General features: G+C 46.6%; 1 protein-coding gene and 1 long non-coding RNA gene across 5 annotated transcripts in view; one reads left to right on the forward strand and one right to left on the reverse strand.

Annotated features, from left to right (window-relative positions):
- The first annotated feature begins 152 nt into the window (after positions 1–152).
- Positions 153–20,071, forward strand: part of LOC310850913 — a 169,449-nt gene continuing 149,530 nt past the window's right edge. The window contains exon 1 of the long non-coding RNA XR_014567468.1: positions 153–2,187. This is a non-coding gene — a long non-coding RNA (uncharacterized lncRNA). The remainder of the gene's footprint in view (positions 2,188–20,071) is intronic.
- C1QTNF12 (C1q and TNF related 12) overlaps positions 1,426–20,071 on the reverse strand; it is a 38,520-nt gene continuing 19,874 nt past the window's right edge. For 3 of the 4 annotated variants that reach the window (XM_083752819.1, XM_083752818.1, XM_083752820.1), the window contains 6 exons: positions 18,223–18,334; positions 16,638–16,819; positions 12,223–12,331; positions 11,831–11,921; positions 6,569–6,647; positions 1,426–5,016 (listed from right to left, as the gene is read on the reverse strand). In XM_083752819.1, the coding sequence (XP_083608945.1) occupies positions 4,918–5,016; positions 6,569–6,647; positions 11,831–11,921; positions 12,223–12,331; positions 16,638–16,819; positions 18,223–18,334 (672 nt within the window). In that variant the 3' untranslated portion in view covers positions 1,426–4,917. The remainder of the gene's footprint in view (positions 5,017–6,568; positions 6,648–11,830; positions 11,922–12,222; positions 12,332–16,637; positions 16,820–18,222; positions 18,335–20,071) is intronic. The other variant, XR_014567435.1, reaches the window with a different exon arrangement.

A 20,071-nucleotide genomic window follows, 5' to 3' on the forward strand; every position in this document is an offset into this window, starting at 1 on the left:
GGTTGCTGAAATCAACAAGGCAGCTTTCATCTATGTTTAGATAGAATTAGGTGGCATATTGAATCAAAATGGCCGGGCGGACTCAACACGGCACTGATGTTATCGCTAAATTTCCCATAACAGTTCCTGAGTTTGAGGAGCAGGTTTTGGTTTCCACTTAGGATTGGAAGCCGCTTTGAATCAAAATGGCACAGCCAAGCTTTGGAAGCTGCACTGCATTTTAACAAGTGATTTCAAAACTGTACTGACATTTTGGTTTCTTAGAATTCCCAAGCAATGCTGGGTAATAGGTTGCTAGTCTTGTTACGGATTTGGGAAAGTTGTTTGCCTGTTCATGACACATTTGGATACCTCTAAAGTCATCGTAACCAAATTTTTCATTATGGTTCCTGAGATCAAGGTGCAGGTTTGTGCTTGGGTACAAGTGGGCGCCATTTTGAATCAAGATGGTGGACTGAACTTTTCTAAACTGCCTTGATTTCTTATAATTCTTGTGCAATCCTGGGTAAGAAATTCCCAATTTTAAATATTGCAATCCTTTTGGTTTGTATCCAACAAAATCCTACTCTGAGTTGACCCACTGGGTGGCATTCAATAGACCTACTGAATAGACCTACTAAAATTTTTTAGCCAGTTAGCTACATTAGTTTCAACAGGCCAACTGTTACATTTGGTTAATTACCACCCACAGGGTTATATTCAACTAAGTCCTTCATTGAAATGAACAAATCTAAGTTAGTCATGCCCATTAACTTCAATGGGTCTACTCTGAGCAGGACTAGCATTGAATACCACCCAATGAAACTGACGAACCCAGTGGTGTTCTGCTGGTGCAACAAGATTTCTGTTTCCTCTCCACCTAGTTAAGCACCCCCAAATAAATCTGCTCTGGAGGGTCCCCCAAACTTTCAGAGCTAATTTAGAGGGTATGGGGGAGGGAAGAGAGAGGAAGATCCATTTTGCACATAGAAATCCTGTGTACCAGCAAAGCTGTTGCATTGGATAAGGCCCAGTGAGTCTACTTTAAGTTGGACTAACATAGAAGACGATCCATTAGGATTGTGTGAGAAAAGTGAAGAGCTGAATTCTTTCTTCTGAACAGAGTAAAGCCATTGAATGCAATTGACCCAAGTTAGCCATGTCTATTAACTTCAATGGGTTTACTCTGAGCAGAACTAGCACCGGATGCAACCTAGAGCTTTTAAGCCAAACTGAAAACAGTGCAGTAGAGAGACTGTTTGCACCACGTTATCCTTCACAAGCTTTCATCACAGTCAATGCCAAGCCAGCTCCATAAATAAGTCAACACTCTCCCCGCCAGCCTGCCGATCACATGCCAGGCTGCTTGGCAGCCCCTCCAGTGTGCAATGATATGTTTACAGCTTTAAATGCGTGCCCCGAGGGCTGCTGTGTATACAAGGTGACTAAATATACAGATTTATTAATATATCTTATTAAAACATAAGACGATAAAGGCAAGAGGCGCTACTAGAAGGGTTGCGCTTGCTTGAAATCATCTCCCACTCCCCGTTTCTTGACACATACGCACCCCACTCTTATTCAAAATTAAAATTGAAATGAATCACCCAGCTTGCAGGAAATGTTTCGCTTGGTAAAAGATCTAGGGCAGGACTAAATGTTGCAAGATAAAAGAAGCCGTTGCCCAAATTGGCGGCTCCATGTTCCCCATGGTCAATGGTCACGATGCTCTGTGTTCCTTGCCTGGCCCCTGAACATGATAGGTCCTCTTGCAAAGTAGAGGGACATCCAGTCCTTACCATGGCTCTCAGCACAGATTGGGATCAGAGGGAATTTCATTTCCCATGACCCCATTCTGAGGCCACCACCTCAGGTGATGCCTTCACCTAACGGGCTGAAACATGAAGGAACCCAATGTACTTTCTGTTGGGACTCCCCACCTAGTTGCAGATCCTTTTCCTGACCCTCCTGAGACAACAAGCAGAAGCAACAAGTCTGCACCAAACCCCATCATTGGAGATGCAGTGTGTGTTTTGAAGGCCTCCTTTCCTTCATCCCTCCTTGGGAACTGGGGTGAACAAATCTTTCCATTTCCATTTCTCATTTCCCCATTCTTAAGTGGTCCATTTCTGCATTTTTAAAAAGTCTTCTCAAAGACTCGTTTGTGTTGTAGCGGGCGTGTTCTTTAATCCACCCATATATACTTTGGTGTGACGTGGATGGCGCTGTGGGTTAAACCACAGAGCCTAGGACTTGCCGATTAGAAGGTTGGTGGTTCAAATCCCCGCGACGGGGTGAGCTCCCATTGCTCGGTCCCTGCTCCTGCCAACCTAGCAGTTCGAAAGCACGTCAGACTGCAAGTAGATAAATAGGTACCACTCCGGCGGGAAGGTAAATGGCATTTCCGTGCACTGCTCTGGTTTCGCCAGAAGTGGCTTAGTCATGCTGGCCACCTGACCTGGAAGCTGTACGCCGGCTCCCTCGGCCAATAAAGCGAGATGAGCGCTGCAACCCCAGAGTTGGTCACGACTGGACCTAATGGTCAGGGGTCCCTTTACCTTTATATATTTTTGGTATGCTATTTTGCTGAACGCAGGTGTTTCCGCAAGCTGTTTTCCTTAATAGGATGTGTTTTGTGATGCTACTTCCCCCAATACATGCAATTTTTCTTTACTTTTTTTTGGTTTGAGAACCGCACCACAAAATTCAGAGATTTTAAAAGGATAGCCGTGATTTTACATGTTGTTTTGGAAAGTGCAAACCAGGTAGGTGCACATCAAAATGTAAAATGAACCAAATTTCTCTCTTCCCACTTCAGAGGAGGCAAACACGAGTTTACGTTCTGGGAACAGGGCCCTGCTGAGAAGCCAGGAAGAGGCAGGAAAAGCTGGCCTGCTATAACACACACACAAACACACACACACACACACACACACACACACACACACACCCCGTCTCCCCCAGTCTGCTGGCTAATGTAAAAGCTCTGCTGAACCAGCACCAAGTCGTTGCTGGACAGCTCCCCTGCTGGACATCTCTCCTGCCAGTACCAGGCTGCTAAATCCATGCCTGCCCAGTGCTGACATCTCATAGAATCATAGAGTTGGAAGGGCCCTGAGCTGCCCCTTATGGGGATTGAACCCACGAACTTGGTGTTAACAGCACCACGCTCTAACCAAGTGAGCTATCCAGCAGGATACTGCCCTGCTCAAAATGGGCAGGTGTGGACTGTTTAAATCACTACCTGCTTCCCACACAGGGAGGGCAGAGAAGTGTATCGACGAGGTTAGGAGACGAATGAGAGCTCATCATACGGATGCAGAGGGGGGAAATGGATTTGTAACACTTTGTCCTGCCCTAATGGGGTTACTATGAAACGCAACAAAAGGCCCGGGGGTGATTCTTAAACAGTCGGGGTGGGGGGGGCCTTTTAAGGTGCAGGCTGGGTGTTGATTGTTAAGTCCACAGTTGCATGTCAAAGTCTCTGGAAAGAAATTAGCGGAAATCTGCCAGCTGCCGTGACGATGCTTGAGCCCAAACACATCCTTTCTGTCCCTTCGGGAGGCTGTGCTTGGTGGGAGCGTGCCCCCCTTCTCTTCCCCCCCGGAGCGGCAAAATCCCGTCAGAAATCACTCTGGCGACGTCACACCAATTACAAATAGCTCCAGTCTTGCCTTTGCATATAGTGAGGCTGGGCACTTGCGGTCAAGCACAGATAATTTAAATAATATACAGTTCTCTTCTCAATTATAATAATTATTAAACTGTTTTTCAACTCAGCCAGAGCCAGCACGCAAACACACATACACACAAACACACAAGTTGACAACGATCACTTGAAAGCAGGGCTGGAATGTCAACAAAATTCAGGGATGTGGTGAAGATGGAGAATTTGAAGGATGAATGGATGAAACCCCATTCTGAAAGTGGGGACTCCTTCATCAGCTTTTCCTGCAACTCACAACCCACCTGTTAGAATAACTTTGCAGCTATCCCATTCGTTTTGGGTTGTGTCCAATGCTAGTTGGACTCAGAGTAGACTCATTGACAGTAAGGGGATGCTTCGGTCCATTCATTTCAATGGGTCTGTTCTGAGTGGGACATCATAGGCTACAACCATATAGTTGGATCCTTTGCTTCCTTTGGGAAGGTCTAAGTGGTTCACAAGAGGGGCCTGCATAGGTTCCCTGCCAGGAAAAGATTTTTTTTAAAAAAAACAACCCAACAATTGATGTCCAGAGAGAGTAACTGGTCCATGGGACTTAGTTGCTCTCCATCCATTTTTTGTGGGACATGCTTTTGCATCTGCAATGGGAAGGCTGATTAAAAAACGGTTCGGCATTAAATTGCAAGGAGATTTTTAGGCCCCCCTTTTTTTAAGGGAACCAATTAGGTAGGGTGGAATCAGGAAACAGGAATCCTTTCAGAAGGGAGTCTGCTGTTTCTCAAATCATGCTGGGGGCTGGACTTTGTTCTACACACAAAGTAGGTGTTCTGCTTTGGAACCACCTTTGTTTTTCTTATGCCTTCAGAGACCCACTTACCCACAGTGCACCAAGCCCACCCCCCCAGTTCAGATGAGAGTTAGATGTCCTTGGAAGGTTGGTCTTTTCAAAAACAAAACGCTGTATCCCGAAGCAAAAGCAAAGTTTTGGATCTCAGAGCCGAGGTTGAGGAAGTGAAGGTGTCCTGTGAATATACTGTACTGGGAACGAAATCTAGTCTTTTAGTTTCAGTGGCAAGAACTGTTCTCCTCCCGTGATTTTTGTCTTCTTCTTGAATTATTGCTATGCCGCGGGGAGAAGGGAAAGTATTGTTTGCATCACTCAGCTGGAGAAGCCTAACGGCAAAGAGAAGGCGATCCCCTAAGACAGAGGTGGCAAAGTCCTCAGCTGCATCTTCATCCCCCTGCCCCCAAGCGTCGCGGGTCATCCAGGATTAGACTCCCACCAGCATCCCCATGAAATCGGATCCATTCTGAATGGTGACAGGGGCACCAGCGCTGTTGTCAACAAAGATGGAAGTGTATTGTCCAGGCTGCACCACAAGGGAAGAGAAGAAGAAATAAGAATAAGAATAAGAATTTATTATTTATACCCTGCCCATCTGGCTGGGTTTCCCCAGCCACTCTGGGCGGCTTCCAACAAAGTATTAAAATACAGTAGTCTGTTAAACAGTAAAAGAGGACTGCCTTCAGATGTCTTCTAAAAGTCTGGTAGTTGTTGTTCTCTTTGACATCTGGTGGGAGGGCATTCCACAGGGCGGGTGCCACTACCAAGAAGGCCTTCTGCCTGGTTCCCTGTAACTTGGCTTCTCACAGTGAGGGAACTGCCAGAAGGCCCTCGATGCTAGACCTCAGTGTCCGGGCAGAATGATGGAGGTGGAGACGCTCCTTCAGGTATACTGGACGGAGGCCGTTTAGGGCTTTAAAGGTCAGCACCAACACTTTGAATTGTGCTCGGAAACATACTGGGAGCCAATGTACAAAGCTACAAGAGAACCACAAGCCCGGGGGTTGCCGGTTTGTTTCCAGGTCCGATTGAAGGTTCTCCCATTAGTGTTCAAAGCCAGTGTTTCCCAAACTTGGGTCCCCAGCTCTTTTTGGACTACAACTCCCATCGTCCCTACCTAGCTGGCAGGGGGAATGATGGAAATTGTAGTCCAAAACCATCTGGAGACCCAGGTTTGGGGAGCACTGCCCTGAACCATTCAGGGCTGAAATATCCAAAAGACCTGCTCCTTCCCTACAGACCTTCTTGGGTGCTGAAATCAGCATAGGAGGCCTTCTTGTTTGTTCTGCCACCCTCAGGAGTTGGTGGGGGTGGCAGACTAGGAAAGGGCCTTCTCTGTGGAAGGCTGTGGGGGCTCCTTCCCCTCCATGACAAAGCATGCCTTGGCTTTCGACACATGACCCATCTTATTTCTATAATTTGAAGCGGCTTTACAACTTTTTCAGAATTTTAATTGTAATCTGCCCTGAGACCTGAAATGCTCAAAATAAAACCTAATAATGAAGATGCTGGGGATTGAACCCAGGACCTTCTGCATGCAGAGCAGATGCCCTACCACTGAGCTACGGTTCTTCCCACCTGCCGAACCTGTTACATAAAAATGGTGGCCCCAGGGGTGGGAGTCTGTCTCAATTCACTGATGCTCTTTATAGGCTACATTGCCGCCAGCTCTAAAAGGTAAAGGTAAAAGGACCCCTGACTATTAGGTCCAGTCGTGACCGACTCTGGGCGCTCATCTCGCTTTATTGGCCAAGGGAGCCGGTGTACAGCTTCCGGGTCATGTGGCCAGCATGACTAAGCCGCTTCTGGCGAGCCAGAGCAGCGCACGGAAATGCCGTTTACCTTCCCGCCGGAGTGGTACCTATTTATCTACTTGCACTTTGGCGTGCTTTCGAACTGCTAGGTTTGCAGGAGCAGGGACCGAGCAATGGGAGCTCACCCCGTTGTGGGGATTCGAACCGCCGACCTTCTGATCAGCAAGTCCTAGGCTCTTTGGTTTAACCCACAGCGCCACCCATGTCAATTCACTGGTTCTCTTTATAGGCTACATTACCACCAGCTCTACAACCCCCTTATACCTGCAGCTGCAGCAATCCGTGGACATAAACGGTGAAGATCTTGCTGTTGCTTTCCAGACCAGCAATAACTTCCAAAGACCTACGAGGTGCAAAAGAAAGGGAGACAGATGTTCACGGACCAGAGTCATAGCTTGGCATAGCACGGTGGCTGAGAAGTGGGGTATCTCAAGCTCAAATTCCACAAGCTCTCCATCATTTATAAGGACATAAGAAGAGCCTGCAGGATCAGGCCAATGGCCCATATAGTCCATTTATTCTCACAGTGGCCAACCAAATGCCTGCAAGTAGGCTCTGAGCAGAAGAGCACTCTCCCCTTCTGCCATTTCCAGAAGTTGGCATTTTTTGCCTTTGACCACAGAGACAGAGCATAGTCATCAAGGCCGATAGCCATTCATAGCTCCTAGAATTTGTCCAGTCCTCTTTTCAAGCTACCCAAGTTAGTGGTCCCCACTTCCTCCTGTGGAAGTGAGTTCCGCAAGTTATCTATGTGCTGCCTGAAGCTCTTCCTTTCCTCTGTCCCAAAGCTTCCAACATTCAGCTTCTGTTGGGATGTCCACAAGTTCCAGCGTTATGAGAGTAGAAGGAAACACTTTCCCCTGTACCCTTTCTGCATGCCGAGCATAATTTTATAAACTTCTGCCATGTCACCTTTTAGTTGCCTTTCCTCTAAACTTAAAAACAACAACCCCAAATGCATCAACGTTTCCTCATAGGGGAATTGTTCCACCCCCTTGATCATTTGGGTTGCCCCTCCAATTACAGTATGCTCTCATTGTTTCCTCTGTGATTTCCACCAGCTTACAAAGCCAGGTATATTAGCAAGCTGGCCCTAACTTTACTCTGCACCTTTACCCATGAGGAAGCCCCACTGAACACAGTACCAGTTTGCTTCTGGTTGTACAGTGGTACCTCGGGTTACATACGCTTCAGGTTACATACGCTTCAGGTTACAGACTCTGCTAACCCAGAAATATTACCTCGGGTTAAGAACTTTGCTTCAGGATGAGAACAGAAATCGTCCTCTGGCGGTGCAGCGGCAGCGGGAGGCCCCATTAGCTAAAGTGGACCTCCAGAACGAATTAAGTACTTAACCCAAGGTACCACTGTATATGCATAGGAATGGGCTATTTTAAAGTTTTGTTCAACTTCCTCCAAATTATCTTGGGGAAAAATGACTGTGTGGGGAACCTCTGGCCCTGTACCTTTGCTGAACTACAACTCTCCTTATCCCTCTGGCCACTGGCCACGCCTGCTGGAATTTGTAGTGTGGCAACATCTGGAGGACCAGAGGTTCCCCACACAGTCAGTTTTGGAAGATAATTTGGAGGAAATGGAGCAAAACAAAATGGAGATGTTTCAGCAACAAACACATTAATTTAAATTTCTTCCATCCATCCCTGGGTTCTAAGGCAGATGACTAACCAAGTAAAAAAATGATGGGTTGTAGCCAAATAAGTTCTGCTCAGAGCATACCTGTTGAAATAAATGAACCTAAGTTAAACGTGACCCTTAATGTTAACCTAAGTTAGACATGATAATTAAGTTAGACATAATGTCAGACACGCGTCCATTGAAATTAATGACCACAGCCAACTTAGGGTCTACTTTGAGGAGGGTGTAGATGTGTACAACAGAAAAGGTCTAGTCTGAGGAGGATTAAAGTTGGCTGCAACCCCTAAATTAGCCGCTCCAGTTCATTTCAATGGATCTACTCTGAGTAGGGCCGACGTTGGCTACAAACCCCCATGTTTACGACATGCTCTTCGCTCTCACCAGTTTTGCCAGCTGATGGCTCGTTTGGGCTTGCTCTCCTACTGACATTGCAACAGGTCTCATGCCCTCCGGAGGCAGGTTGCCCCACCCTGCAGGTGCACGTGAAGCCCTAATAAAGGGGCACTGCCAGGTTGGGCAGGTGGTAGAGGCATGCCCCGAGCCAGCCGATGCCCTGGCCTCGTCATGTTTCATAAGAGGTGAGGCAACCCGAGGGAACAGAAACCATCGCCTCACTCCACTGCTCCCAGTTTCCACAGCCGCCATGCCAAAAACCAACTCCAACATTCACCTGAATCCACCCCTATCCAGAGACGGTCCAAGAGCAAGAGCCCCCTGACTTGCTGGAGGCTCTCTTCCACCTCTGTTTCAGCAACTGGAGTAGTCTTTACAAGCATGGCCACCTGTCCGACATCTCCTGATAGGGCTGGGAAATATTTACATCTGAAACCCCGGAGGGTCTACTGAGCATCTTTTACATTCTGTTTCATATTGCCCATTGCATGATTCACCCAGAGCTAAATTAGTCTCCCCTTTTCAGATCGCCTTAGAAGGTCAACCGGATGATTCAAAAATTAAATGGTTTTGGCAGACGTCAAAATGTGCATCAGCTATAGGGTGACACTATTTGTACTAGCACAAGAAAGGTAAGAGCAACTTTTCTGGTTTGTGCAAGTGCCAAAGCCCAGGGATGCTGACTAGAAGGAACGTTCCTAAATTTTGGACATTGTAGATTTGTCCTGGTCTGGTGGCATGCAATGTCTTTAGTTTTGTAGCTGTGTGATTTCTGCTCATACTGTATTGTGATGGGCCACTGGGCTATAAACAATAACATTTATTTTTTTAAAAAAACTAAGCTAGTGTTTATCTTCACACCAGTGTGGTGCAGTGACTGGAATGTTGGACTAGGAACTGGGAGACCGGGGCTCTAATCCCCAAGCAGCCATGAAACTCACTGGGTGGCTTGGGCCTGGTGCAGCCTCTCAGCCTAACCTACCTCACAGGGTTGTTGTGAGGGCAAAATGGCGAGGAAGAAAGGAACCACATATAAGCTACCTTGAGCTCCTTGTAGGATAGAAACACGAAAAATGAAAATAAACTTGGTAGAACTGTGCTTTAAAGTGCATATAAGGGAAAATGGTATACAAATATGCATTATATCAGGGGAAATGGCTTGCAAAACAAAATTTGTGTATTCGGCAAAGCTGCATATGAAAATGGATACATTAGGAGAAATTCTCACAAAACAGCAGATGAATTTTCATGCGGGGCTTCTTTGAAAAAGGCAAAGGAAATGTGGAGAACTGACTGTAAGGCCGGAAAAATGAGAAAACGAAATGGGACACATCCTCTCTTCCCTAATTAGGCATTTTGGCCCTAGCTTAAAACGTATCTGTTCACCCAGATTTTCCCCATGGAAAACATCAACTGGCTGCGTTGATGTATTAAGCTCCTGGTTTGCGGTGGATTTTGTGTCCATGTTATGAATGCAATTTATTGCTGACTCTATGTTCTTCCCTGCTGAGGTATCTGCCAAACTATCAGGTTCGAGGGGTTTCTGCCATCTCCCAGCATCCACTGCTACTAATAACAACAACTTGCAAGCTCCATGGAGTCTTTTGGGAAAGCCAACGAAGTCTATGAACGAGGCCTGGTCTGTTTTTTTAAAAAATTCTTCAGCATTCCACACCTTCTTCACTGTTCCTCCAATAAAAGTGTTTAAATTAGAACTTTAACAGCAAGATCGGTTCCATCTGAGTCACGAAGAGGAAGGGGGGGGGGGCTTTGGCACAGCCGCATTCCCAAACCTTTCTTCCAGCTCCATTTTTTGGCTTCTGTGGGGTTTCAAGAGTTGCCAGCAGAGACCCGTTCAGAGGACATTTTCCCCACTTTTGTTTTGACAGAGTTGTGGCGAGTGTGGCGGACAAAGAACAAATCAGGAAAGAGAAAAGGCCTAAGATGGCAGTTCTTGTGCAAGGAAAGCTTGGGGGGGGGGTTTAGAAAGGGCTGGGGGAACACCACTGCCCTCTGCCGAATGAACTGCATATCTCTAAGCTTTTCCAACGAGGCCTGAGGATACACAGCCCTTACAACAAGGTCTATTGAGGAGCTGCAGGCCTTCGGAAGGTGCTTGTCAGCAGGTCTGAATGCATGAGGCTGCCATATTTTTGTGCATGGCAGCCATTTTGACCCCCGATTGCTCCAGAATGAGTCAACTTCCAAAGAACCATCCAAAACAAAGATGGCGGCCGTGGGCCAGGGTAAACCATGAACCCTGGAGAAGAGAAGATGAAGGGGAGACCACGAGAGGATTGAAGGGTTGTCCTGAGGAAAATCGAGCAGGTGCGTTTTCTGTCGCTCCAGCGCGAAGGAGCGAGGGGGGTGGAAAGGGCAGGAAAGTCAATTTCGGCTAAAAGATAGGAGCAGTGCCTCAATGATAAGTGCGGTGAAACAGAGTGCTTTGCTCTGCTTCAATGAAGGTTTTTATGCAGAAACTGGTTAGTCAGGGAAGCAGCATGGAGAAGAATGCTATTAAGCCTGATATCTATGTTCTGCCTTTATTGTTAGAAGAAAGATGTCTACTTGCTGGCATTCACAAGTAGGGAGAGTTGCTGTTGCACTCAGGTCCTGCTTGCAGGATATCCAGAAGAAGCATTTGGTTGGCAGGGTATTAGACTAGATGGGCTTTTGATCTGATCCAGCAGGCTTTAGTTATGTTCTTAATTTCCATGGGCCCTGTTTTGGTGGGGATTCCTGTAGGTATCTGGATGAACACTGAGAGAACAGGATGCCTGACCCCAATGGGCCATTGGCCTCATCCAGCAGAGCTTTTCTCATTATCTTAGTTGCCTCCAGCATTGAAGATCTTGCGCCCAGCAGAGGGTGGAGCAAAATGACCTCCAATTTCCCTTTTGACTCCTATTATTGAATCCTATTAGTCATAATGTGTTGGTGTTATTCTGACCAGCGTAAGTTGAGATTCAAGTGTATTCCAGGGAGGAAAGAATGGCTGGGATATTGCTGTTGTTGTTCTTGTTGTTACTTCAATTAGCCATTGAGAAAGAAACCTTAGATTAGACCTGCCACAAAGATGCTAGAACAAGGGTGGGGGACCCTTTTTTATTCCAAGGGCTGCATTCCCTTCTGGGCAGCATTCTGGGGGCCACATGCCAGTGGTGGGCGGACCCAGAGGTAAAAGTGGGCGGAGCAGTGGGTTTTAAAATGACCTTTGCACAGTAGGCTGCTTTCAACACCCACCCCTCTCTTGCAGGCATGAGTTCAGAGTTCAAGGACATGTTCCAGCCAGGCAAAGGTGCTCAAGGAAGGTACAAAGCAGGGCTGGGGAGAGACCTAGCTGGGGAGGATGTGTGGCCTGGGGAGAGTGTCCTGAGAGCCAGACACAGAGAGCTGGAAGACCACATTCGGACAATGGTCCAAAGGTTCCCCACCTGTGTCCTGAGATGTTATTGCAGCAGCATCCCAGTGACTTACGTGTTGCGATGACAGAGGGATTCGATGCAGATCAGCACCCGGACGTTGTCTCTTGCTCGAAGCTGTAGTTTACTTTTCAGCTCACTGTGGTCTTGGAGAAAAAGAAAAGGAAGGAGGATATGTAATGAATATAGAGATGTGTGCACAGAAATTAGCCTTGGATGCAAATTTAACATCAACATTTATTGCCCCACCCACTTCTGCCTCTGGCATGTGGCCCTTGGAAGGTTGCCCAGAAGCGAATTTGGCCCCTCGGGCATAAATAAGGTCCCTGTGTTAGAGGAACCAGCTTCCGTAGGGTTAGATTTGACCTTCTTTTTTCAAGACCGGACCGGCTGGGAAACGAAGGCAAAAGGACATGTTATCTGCCAGCAGCAAGAGTTCCCACTCACCAATGTGGACGTTGGCCGAAAACTGATAAATGCCAGATATAGATGCTGTAAATCTCCCGGTGGTTAAGTTCAAACCAGATCCCCGGAGGAACGCTCCTTTGGCCGAAGGCTAGGGAGAAAAAGAACACCGTCACAAATCCAACGAGACCCTGGCCACCACCTCCATTGCTCCCCTTCTCTCTATTTCATAACACACAGAAGCTTTCTTGTGTTGTGTCTTTGACTTTAAACATCACCAGACCACTTTACATTCAAGAATCGCAGGGTTGTAACCACCTTAAGTTTAACATTTAATCTTTTCCCCCAGTTAAGCCTTTCACCAAAAATGGCACCATTCATCTCGTTTGTCCACTGTAACAAAATCATAACATCCGTAACACCAAGTAATCACATAAGAATCCTAAGGCTGTAGAGTCGGAAGGGGCAGTGAGTGTCATCTAGTCCAACCCCACGCAACACAATAATCTTTTTTGCCCAAAGTGTGTCTCGAACCGATAGCCTCACACTCTATCAACTGAGCTATCCCAGGAACGTTGTTGTGACATTATTCCACCCGGCTCATTTCATTGCAAAGAAAACACAATGCAAATGTGGGGTTGAGGCAGTTATGTAATCAATTATGTATCATTTGCTGATCATGTTCGCCCAACTGACTTCCGTTCCAGATGTATGACGAACAAGTATACATTGGCCATTTCTGCTCCCGTTTCTGTTTTGGCAAAATTCTCCAACCTCCCTCTATACACGCACCCCTAGCCCTACCGAATCACTTTCTTCTGCGCACGGGGAGGACTTAGCAGTCTTTGTTTTTCTTTGCCTTCATCTCTACATTTGGGGGGGACCGACTGAGGAGGCCTAAAGAGCGCTCCCCACCTCCCACCCCGGGTTTAGCTGCTGCCATGCAAGAGAGAGGTCTCCAGTTGCAAAGCTGGCAGGAAAGATTATCGGACTTAGCCTAAAATAAACTCAGTGCGGGTGTTTATTGTTATCTTTGGCTCCTGCGGCGTGGGTTTGGCTCAAGTCAGGGAGGAGGAGAAAATTAGCTTTAATGTGCCAAGGAAAGAAAAAGCCCATTAATTGGAGGTTCTGCTGTTGCTGCAACATCAGAATTTGGGTGGTGTTTTTTTTCAGGAGAGAGAGAAATCTGGTTTTGCCTAGGTAACTCTATTGCTATTAGTAATTTTTGTTACAATTAATAATATTTATTATTACTACTACTATTAATATTAATAATATTTTAGTTGTTGTTACTACTAATATTACTAATAATATTATTGTAATTGTTGTTACTACTACTGTTATTAATAATAATAATATTTATGATGATAATGATTATATGGTGTTTGGCCCAAAGGTCTCAGCATATTAACACAACAACATTAAGGGTAAAAAAATATACAACGATCCTCCATCAAACCATCCATCAGGTAAGACTGCAATCCTAATGGGCATGTCGTCGGCCACTGTGTGAAGAGGATGTTGAACTGGATGGACCATTGTCCTGATTCAGCTGCAGGGCTTTTCATACGTTCTTATGGATGAACATGACAGATGTAGGTCCATTAATTTCGGTGGCTCTATCTCTGAGAAGGACTTAGTATCCATCGTAAAAGGATGGATAAAACACAGCTAAAATCCACAAAACGGGCAGATATACATAATATATTTATCAATAAAAATCAGATAAAATGAGTGGGTTGCTTGAGTTAGCGCAACAGCTACAGAGCTACAGCAAACCTACATAGAATCATAGAATTGTAGAGTTGGAAGGGACCCTGAGGATCATCCAGTCCAACCCCCCGCAACGCAAAACTATACAGCTGTCCCATACAGGGATCGAACCTGCAGCCTTGGCATTATCAGCACTATGATGCGTCTGTTGGAAGACTGTACCACTTTGGAGAGTAGGACGGTAGAGAGCAATATCAAGCCAAAGGCCATGCATAAGACAGCTTTGATTCTTCTCAGTTGCTTATTTGACACCCCTAGTGTATGGTATGGGCCCTTCCACTCCCCTTTTCAAATTTGTGTGTGTGTGTCCCTCCAATCTGTTAGGCAGCAGCTGCCAACCCATTTTTGGCAGCTCTGTTCCTTCCCCCCTTTCGTTAAAAGCAATTAAACTAAAACGGAGGCAGCGACTTAATTCCCCCGAAACCGCGGACTTGAAATGGAAGGCAATTTTCCGGCACCAGTAAATTACCGCTTGATAAAACATTCCTGTTTCTTCACGTCTTTCCCTCTCTCTCTCTCTCCCTCTGCAGCTTCGCCATTCTCTCCCTTTCTGTCTCTTGCAGAATGAAAGGACGTCGACATAGTGCCCCCATTCCTTATGAGGACTTGAGCTCGGCAGTAGAGCATCTGCTTCACCAGAACCATGAAGATATAATAAGAGCCTAAGCAGAGCCATGCTGGATCAGGCCAAAGGTCCATCTAGTCCCACATCCTGCTCTCAGGTTGGCCAACCACAGGCTCATTATGGGAAGCCCACAAGCAGAAACTCAGAGCTCTCCCCAGTTGTGATTCCCAGCCACTGGTGTCCTGCAGCATCCTGCCTCCATCAGTAGTGGGAGAACATAGCCATTGTGGCTAGTAGCCATTGGTAGCCATGGAATCAGAGAATCAGAGAGTTGGAAGGGACACCAAGGGTCATCTAGTCCAACCCCCTGCAATGCTGGCATCTCAGCTAAAGCATCCATGGCAGGTGGCCGCCCAACCTCTACTTAAAAACCTCCAAGGAAGTGTCATGTGACAAAGACACATGAAAGCAGAAGCAGCAAAGCAGGCTGGGAAGTGCTGGGACTGCACAAAGTTATTCAGGGCCTACTAAAGTTATTCAGGCCAGCTGCTAACTGTTGAGTCACTCTGACACGTGTCTCATTCTCCTTATAAGTAGCAGCCATTTTCTCCGTGTGTTCTCTGTAAGATTTCAGTCAGAGTCAGTCTGCCTCAGTTGTGAGCAGAGTCAGAATGTAATCTCAGTCAAACGGTTTGGAACCATGTTGTTTATGAAGAAGTTTATTTTAACTCAGTAAAGCTCTTATTCTTCCACTTAAAAACTCTGCATTATTAATTCACGCTGCGCGTCAGAAAGGAGAGTCCACCACCTCCCGAGGGAAACCATTCCACTGTCAAACAGCTCACACTGTCTGACTTTAGTCCGAATCTCCTTTCTTGTAACTCAAAGCCATGGGTTCGAGTCCTACCCTCCAGGGCAGGAGAAAACAAGCTTGCTCCATCTTCCATGGGACAGCCCTTGAGATATTTGAAGATGGCATCGTATCTCCTCTCAGCCTCCTCTTTCCCTATGCTAAACATACCCATGTCATTCACAAATTTGGATATCTAGTAAAGATATCCAGGAGGAGAATGATGAATGAGAGCCCTGACAGATCAGACCCAAACTAGGGCTCCCATAGTGGCCAACCAGCCGGCCCTCTGGGAACCCCACAAGCAGGGCTGGAGCGCAACAGGTCTCTCTTCCCACTTCTGATTCCCAAGGACTTTGCGTTCAGTCTGCAGATACACCCGAAGACAGAGGTGATGAAATGCCGCCTTGACAAGGCCCTATTTTCCCTTTCGTCGCCAGGATGCCCTCTCATCCTGCTGTCGGCGCCCACAGCAACTGTGCCGCAGACTCACGGCTACGTTCGTGCCCCGAACACGCCCTGCTCAGGCCCACAAGTGCTGGCACCAGTGTACCCCTTGGCACGGGCAGGCCCCAGGAATCCGCCAAACATAATTAAGAAAGGACTGACTCCCTCCATTACAGCCCCTGATGGCTATTAAGATGTCTTAAGTCTCCCTCTCTCCACGCCAATTAGCATGGCACCAGGATTATCCTTCCAGAGAACTTTGCCCCCCCCTTCCAACCTCCATATGCAGAGATTTTACTTTTAGAGGCTCTTGGCAATTCACTGAGGTTGAAGAATTGCTCTAGGACTCAAACTTGCCATTCCAAGGCTGAGAGGGTTATGAAATCCTTAAAGTAAGTAAACAAACTACAAACTTAGGCCATATTCTTACTTTTATAACACTATAATATCACTTTGAACAGCCATGGCTTCCCCCAAAGGATTCTGGGAGCTGCCGTTGGCTATAGGTGCTGAGAGTTGTGAGGAGACCCCCTATCCCCCCCCCCCGAGTTATGATTCCCCACATGGTTTAACAATCAACTCTTCTTCCTGGGGAACTCTGGGAAAGGTAGCTCTTTGAGGGAGAACATGAGTCTCCTCACAGCTCTCAGCACCCTTAACAAATGACAGCTCCTAGAATCCTTCGGGGGAAGTAGCCATGGCCTAAGTTAGTCCTTAACATCAGTGGGTCTACTCTAATCAGGACTAGCCTTGACTACAACCCAATACGTGCCTCACACCGTCCGATAACGCCCACTAGTTAAAGAGGAGTGGTCTCCTCACCATCTGGAAGTTCTGGAGTTCCATCAAAGTCTTCTTGTCCACAACGATCTGGCCCTTGAGTTTGCAGTGAAAAGCCTCCTCCACTCGCCGGTAGGGGGAGGCCTCCTCCAGGGAGAGCAGCAAAGGGGGCGCCTCACTCAGGGGGGTTGGCAAAGCTGGAGGGGCCCGTCGCTCAGTGGCTTCTGTAAGAAAAAGGGGGAAAAATAGGAGGCCATCTTGTTGGCCCTGAAATGAGAATCCAGCATCTCTGTCCAACTGGAAGAGTGAGTTTGGCTGACCATCCATTTACAACACTTTGCCCTGCCCTCCAAAGAATTCTGGGAACTGTAGTTTGCCCCTTCCCCACAGAACTACAATTCCCAGCCCCCTATACAAACTAAAGTTCCCAGGAGGAGTCATGTGCTTTAAAGATATGGTGTTGTACAGCCTTAGGCCCTAGCAACACCATACATTTAAAGCGCTCTTGTATTGAACTCCTGTTTGCAAATGTCCCATTGGGGTATCTGGTTGGCCACTGTGAGATCAGTTCGCTGGTCTATCTAGAGCAGGGTTTCCAAAACTTGGGTCTCCGGCTGTTTTGGGACTACAATTCCCCTCATCCCTGACCACTGATCCTGCTAGCTAGGGATGGTGGGAGTTGTAGTCCCAAAACAGCTGGCGTTTGAGAAGCAGTGGTCCAGATGGACCCATTGGCCTGATCCCAGCAGGGAGCCTCTTCTGATGTTCTGAACATGCTTCAGATGAGGCTTAAATGTATGGTGCTAATGAAGGTGAAAGAGGAGAGCGCAAAATATGGTCTGAAGCTCAACATCAAAAAAACTAGGATCATGGCCACTGGTCCCATCACCTCCTGGCAAATAGAAGGGGACGAAATAGAAGCAGTGAAATATTTTAGTTTCTTGGGCTCCATGATCACTGCAGATGGTGACAGCAGTCACAAAATTAAAAGACGCCTGCTTCTTGGGAGAAAAGCAATGACAAACCTAGACAGCATCTTAAAAAGTAGAGACATCACCTTGCCAACAAAAGTCCGTATAGTTAAAGCCATGGTTTCCCCAGTAGTGAAGTATGGAAGTGAGAGCTGGACCATAAAGAAGGCTGATCGCCGAAGAATTGATGCTTTTGAATTGTGGTGCTGGAGGAGACTCTTGAGAGTCCTATGGACTGTGAGAAGATCAAACCTATCCATTCTTAAGGAAGTCAGCCCTGAGTGCTCACTGGAAGGACAGATCCTGAAACTGAGGCTCCAATACTTTGGCCACCTCATGAGAAGAGAAGGCTCCCTGGAAAAGACCCTGATGTTGGGAAAGATGGAGGGCACAAGGAGAAAGGGACGACAGAGGACGAGATGGTTGGACAGTTTGAGTTTGACCAAACTGCAGGAGGCAGTGGAAGACAAGAGTGCCTGGCGTGCTCTGGTTCATGGGGTCACGAAGAGTCGGACACGACTAAACGACTAAACAACAACAACAACAGAGCCATGGTAAAAAAAATAAATAAAATGAGGGCTTGAGAAAAAGGAGGAGAGAGGAAGATGCTGCCGCCTGAGCTTGGAAGGAGGCCGGCCTCTCCTGAACCCGCGTACCTTTTAACATCTTCTTGAACTCCTGCAGCAAGACTTCCTGGGTGACTTCTGCCCCTGGAGCCCCCTGGGGTCCTGGAGGGCCTGGGGGTCCTGGAGGTCCAACAAGGCCACGCTGAAAGAAAGAAGAGTGTTTGGGAAGAGGGAGGGGATTCAGAAACCTTATTTGTGATAAATACGCTAGCCTGGTTTATTTTATTTGACTCCTTCATTTCATAGATTCTATATCCCACCTTTCTCCCAAGTTGGGTTTCAAGGCAAAACTCACAACGTTTACAAAATACAGAATAATACAAACTGGTGTGTGGGAGGGGGGGGTTGAGGGAGGGAGAGAATACAACCCGACAATTAAAATACAATTTGCCCTGACAGTCAGTTTTAAGGAAGGAAGCGACACAGTTAGACTTGATCCATGGTGCTGCCTTTTTTGACAAGTCCACAAGCAAAGCTGTCAGATGCTGGGTCGGGCCACAAAGGCCATCCAGGGGGTGGGGAACTTTCTGCTCAACAGATGTTGCTGGATAACAATTAAGGATTTATTATGTTTTCAGAATGTATCAGAAAATTTATATAGAATTTCTATATAGAATTTCTATAGAAAGGTTTATTGTTTTGTGTACATTTGATTGTAAGATAAAACATATGGGAAGGGACTTGACAGGAAGTCAAAACTGAAGAAAAGATTTTGAAAGATAAAAGGGTAAAAAATATTTACTTTCATTATTATCATTTTTTGTGTGTGTCTGTACATATGTGTGTTTTGTATGGAATGTTTGGGAGGAAATAAGACGGCAAATAACAAATAACAAACTAAATATTGATGTATGTAATTTTTATTTCTCAATTATATTTAGTGGTAGTATGGTTGTAATGTTTTTTTGTAACATAAAATCATTCAATATTTTTTTTTTAAAAAAAAGATGTTGCTGGACTACAACTCCCATCAGCCCTAGCAAGGGTAGTCAATGGTCAGGGTGGATGACAGCAGTTGTAGTTTGGCAGGATCCGAAGGGGCAAAGGTTTACCCCAGTTGACTTAGCCCAACATCAGATCGTTGGCATTTGCTCTTCAGGGTCTTTGGCAGATGGTTTGGTAGATCTGGAGGATAAGGCTATCAACATCTACTAGCCATGATGGCTACACTTGGTCAGAGTAATGCTCATGTGCTCAGGTCCAGCTTGCTGGTTTCCCACAGGAACCTGGTTGGCCACTGTGAGAACAGGACGCTGGACAACATGGGCCCTGATCCAGAAGGCTCTTCTTCTGTTCCTAGGATAAGGACCCCCAACTGCAGACACCAGGGACTGAAGCTGAGAATAATCTGAAAGCAAATCACACGATGCTCTGCTAGAGGAGGAGGAGGCTGCTAGCTATGGTGGCTCTGTTCTGCCTCCACTATCAGAGGCAGTAAACCTTTGCATACCAGTTTCTGGGAACTGCAAGAGAGGAGAGTTGCTGTTGCACTCAGATCCTGCTTGCAGGCTTCCCAGAGGCATAAGGCTGGCCATTGTGAGAACAGAATGCTGGAGTCAGTAATCCTTAGGCCTGATCATGGGTATAGCCAGGGAGGCAGAGGAGCACCTGCCCAGCCCCAATCCAGTAAATTAAAAATACTTAACTGAAAGTAGAAATAATCAGAATATCTGAAATCGAAATGACAGGTTTTTCTGAGCACATGGGGTCAAAGGAAAGTAATTTTTAAAAAACTGATGTCAAGATGTTTCATTCCGAATCAGCTAGACAGAGCCAGAAAGAGGATGGTTACAGGTGGGTGTCCTCTCCCCCCCGCAAAAAAAAAAAAACCCACATGATAAATCCTGGCTACACCCATGGGCCAGATATAAGCTGCAGG

Source organism: Podarcis gaigeae (genome assembly GCF_964106915.1).
Source record: "Podarcis gaigeae genome assembly, chromosome: 8".
NCBI classification, from domain to species: Eukaryota; Metazoa; Chordata; class Lepidosauria; order Squamata; family Lacertidae; genus Podarcis; species Podarcis gaigeae.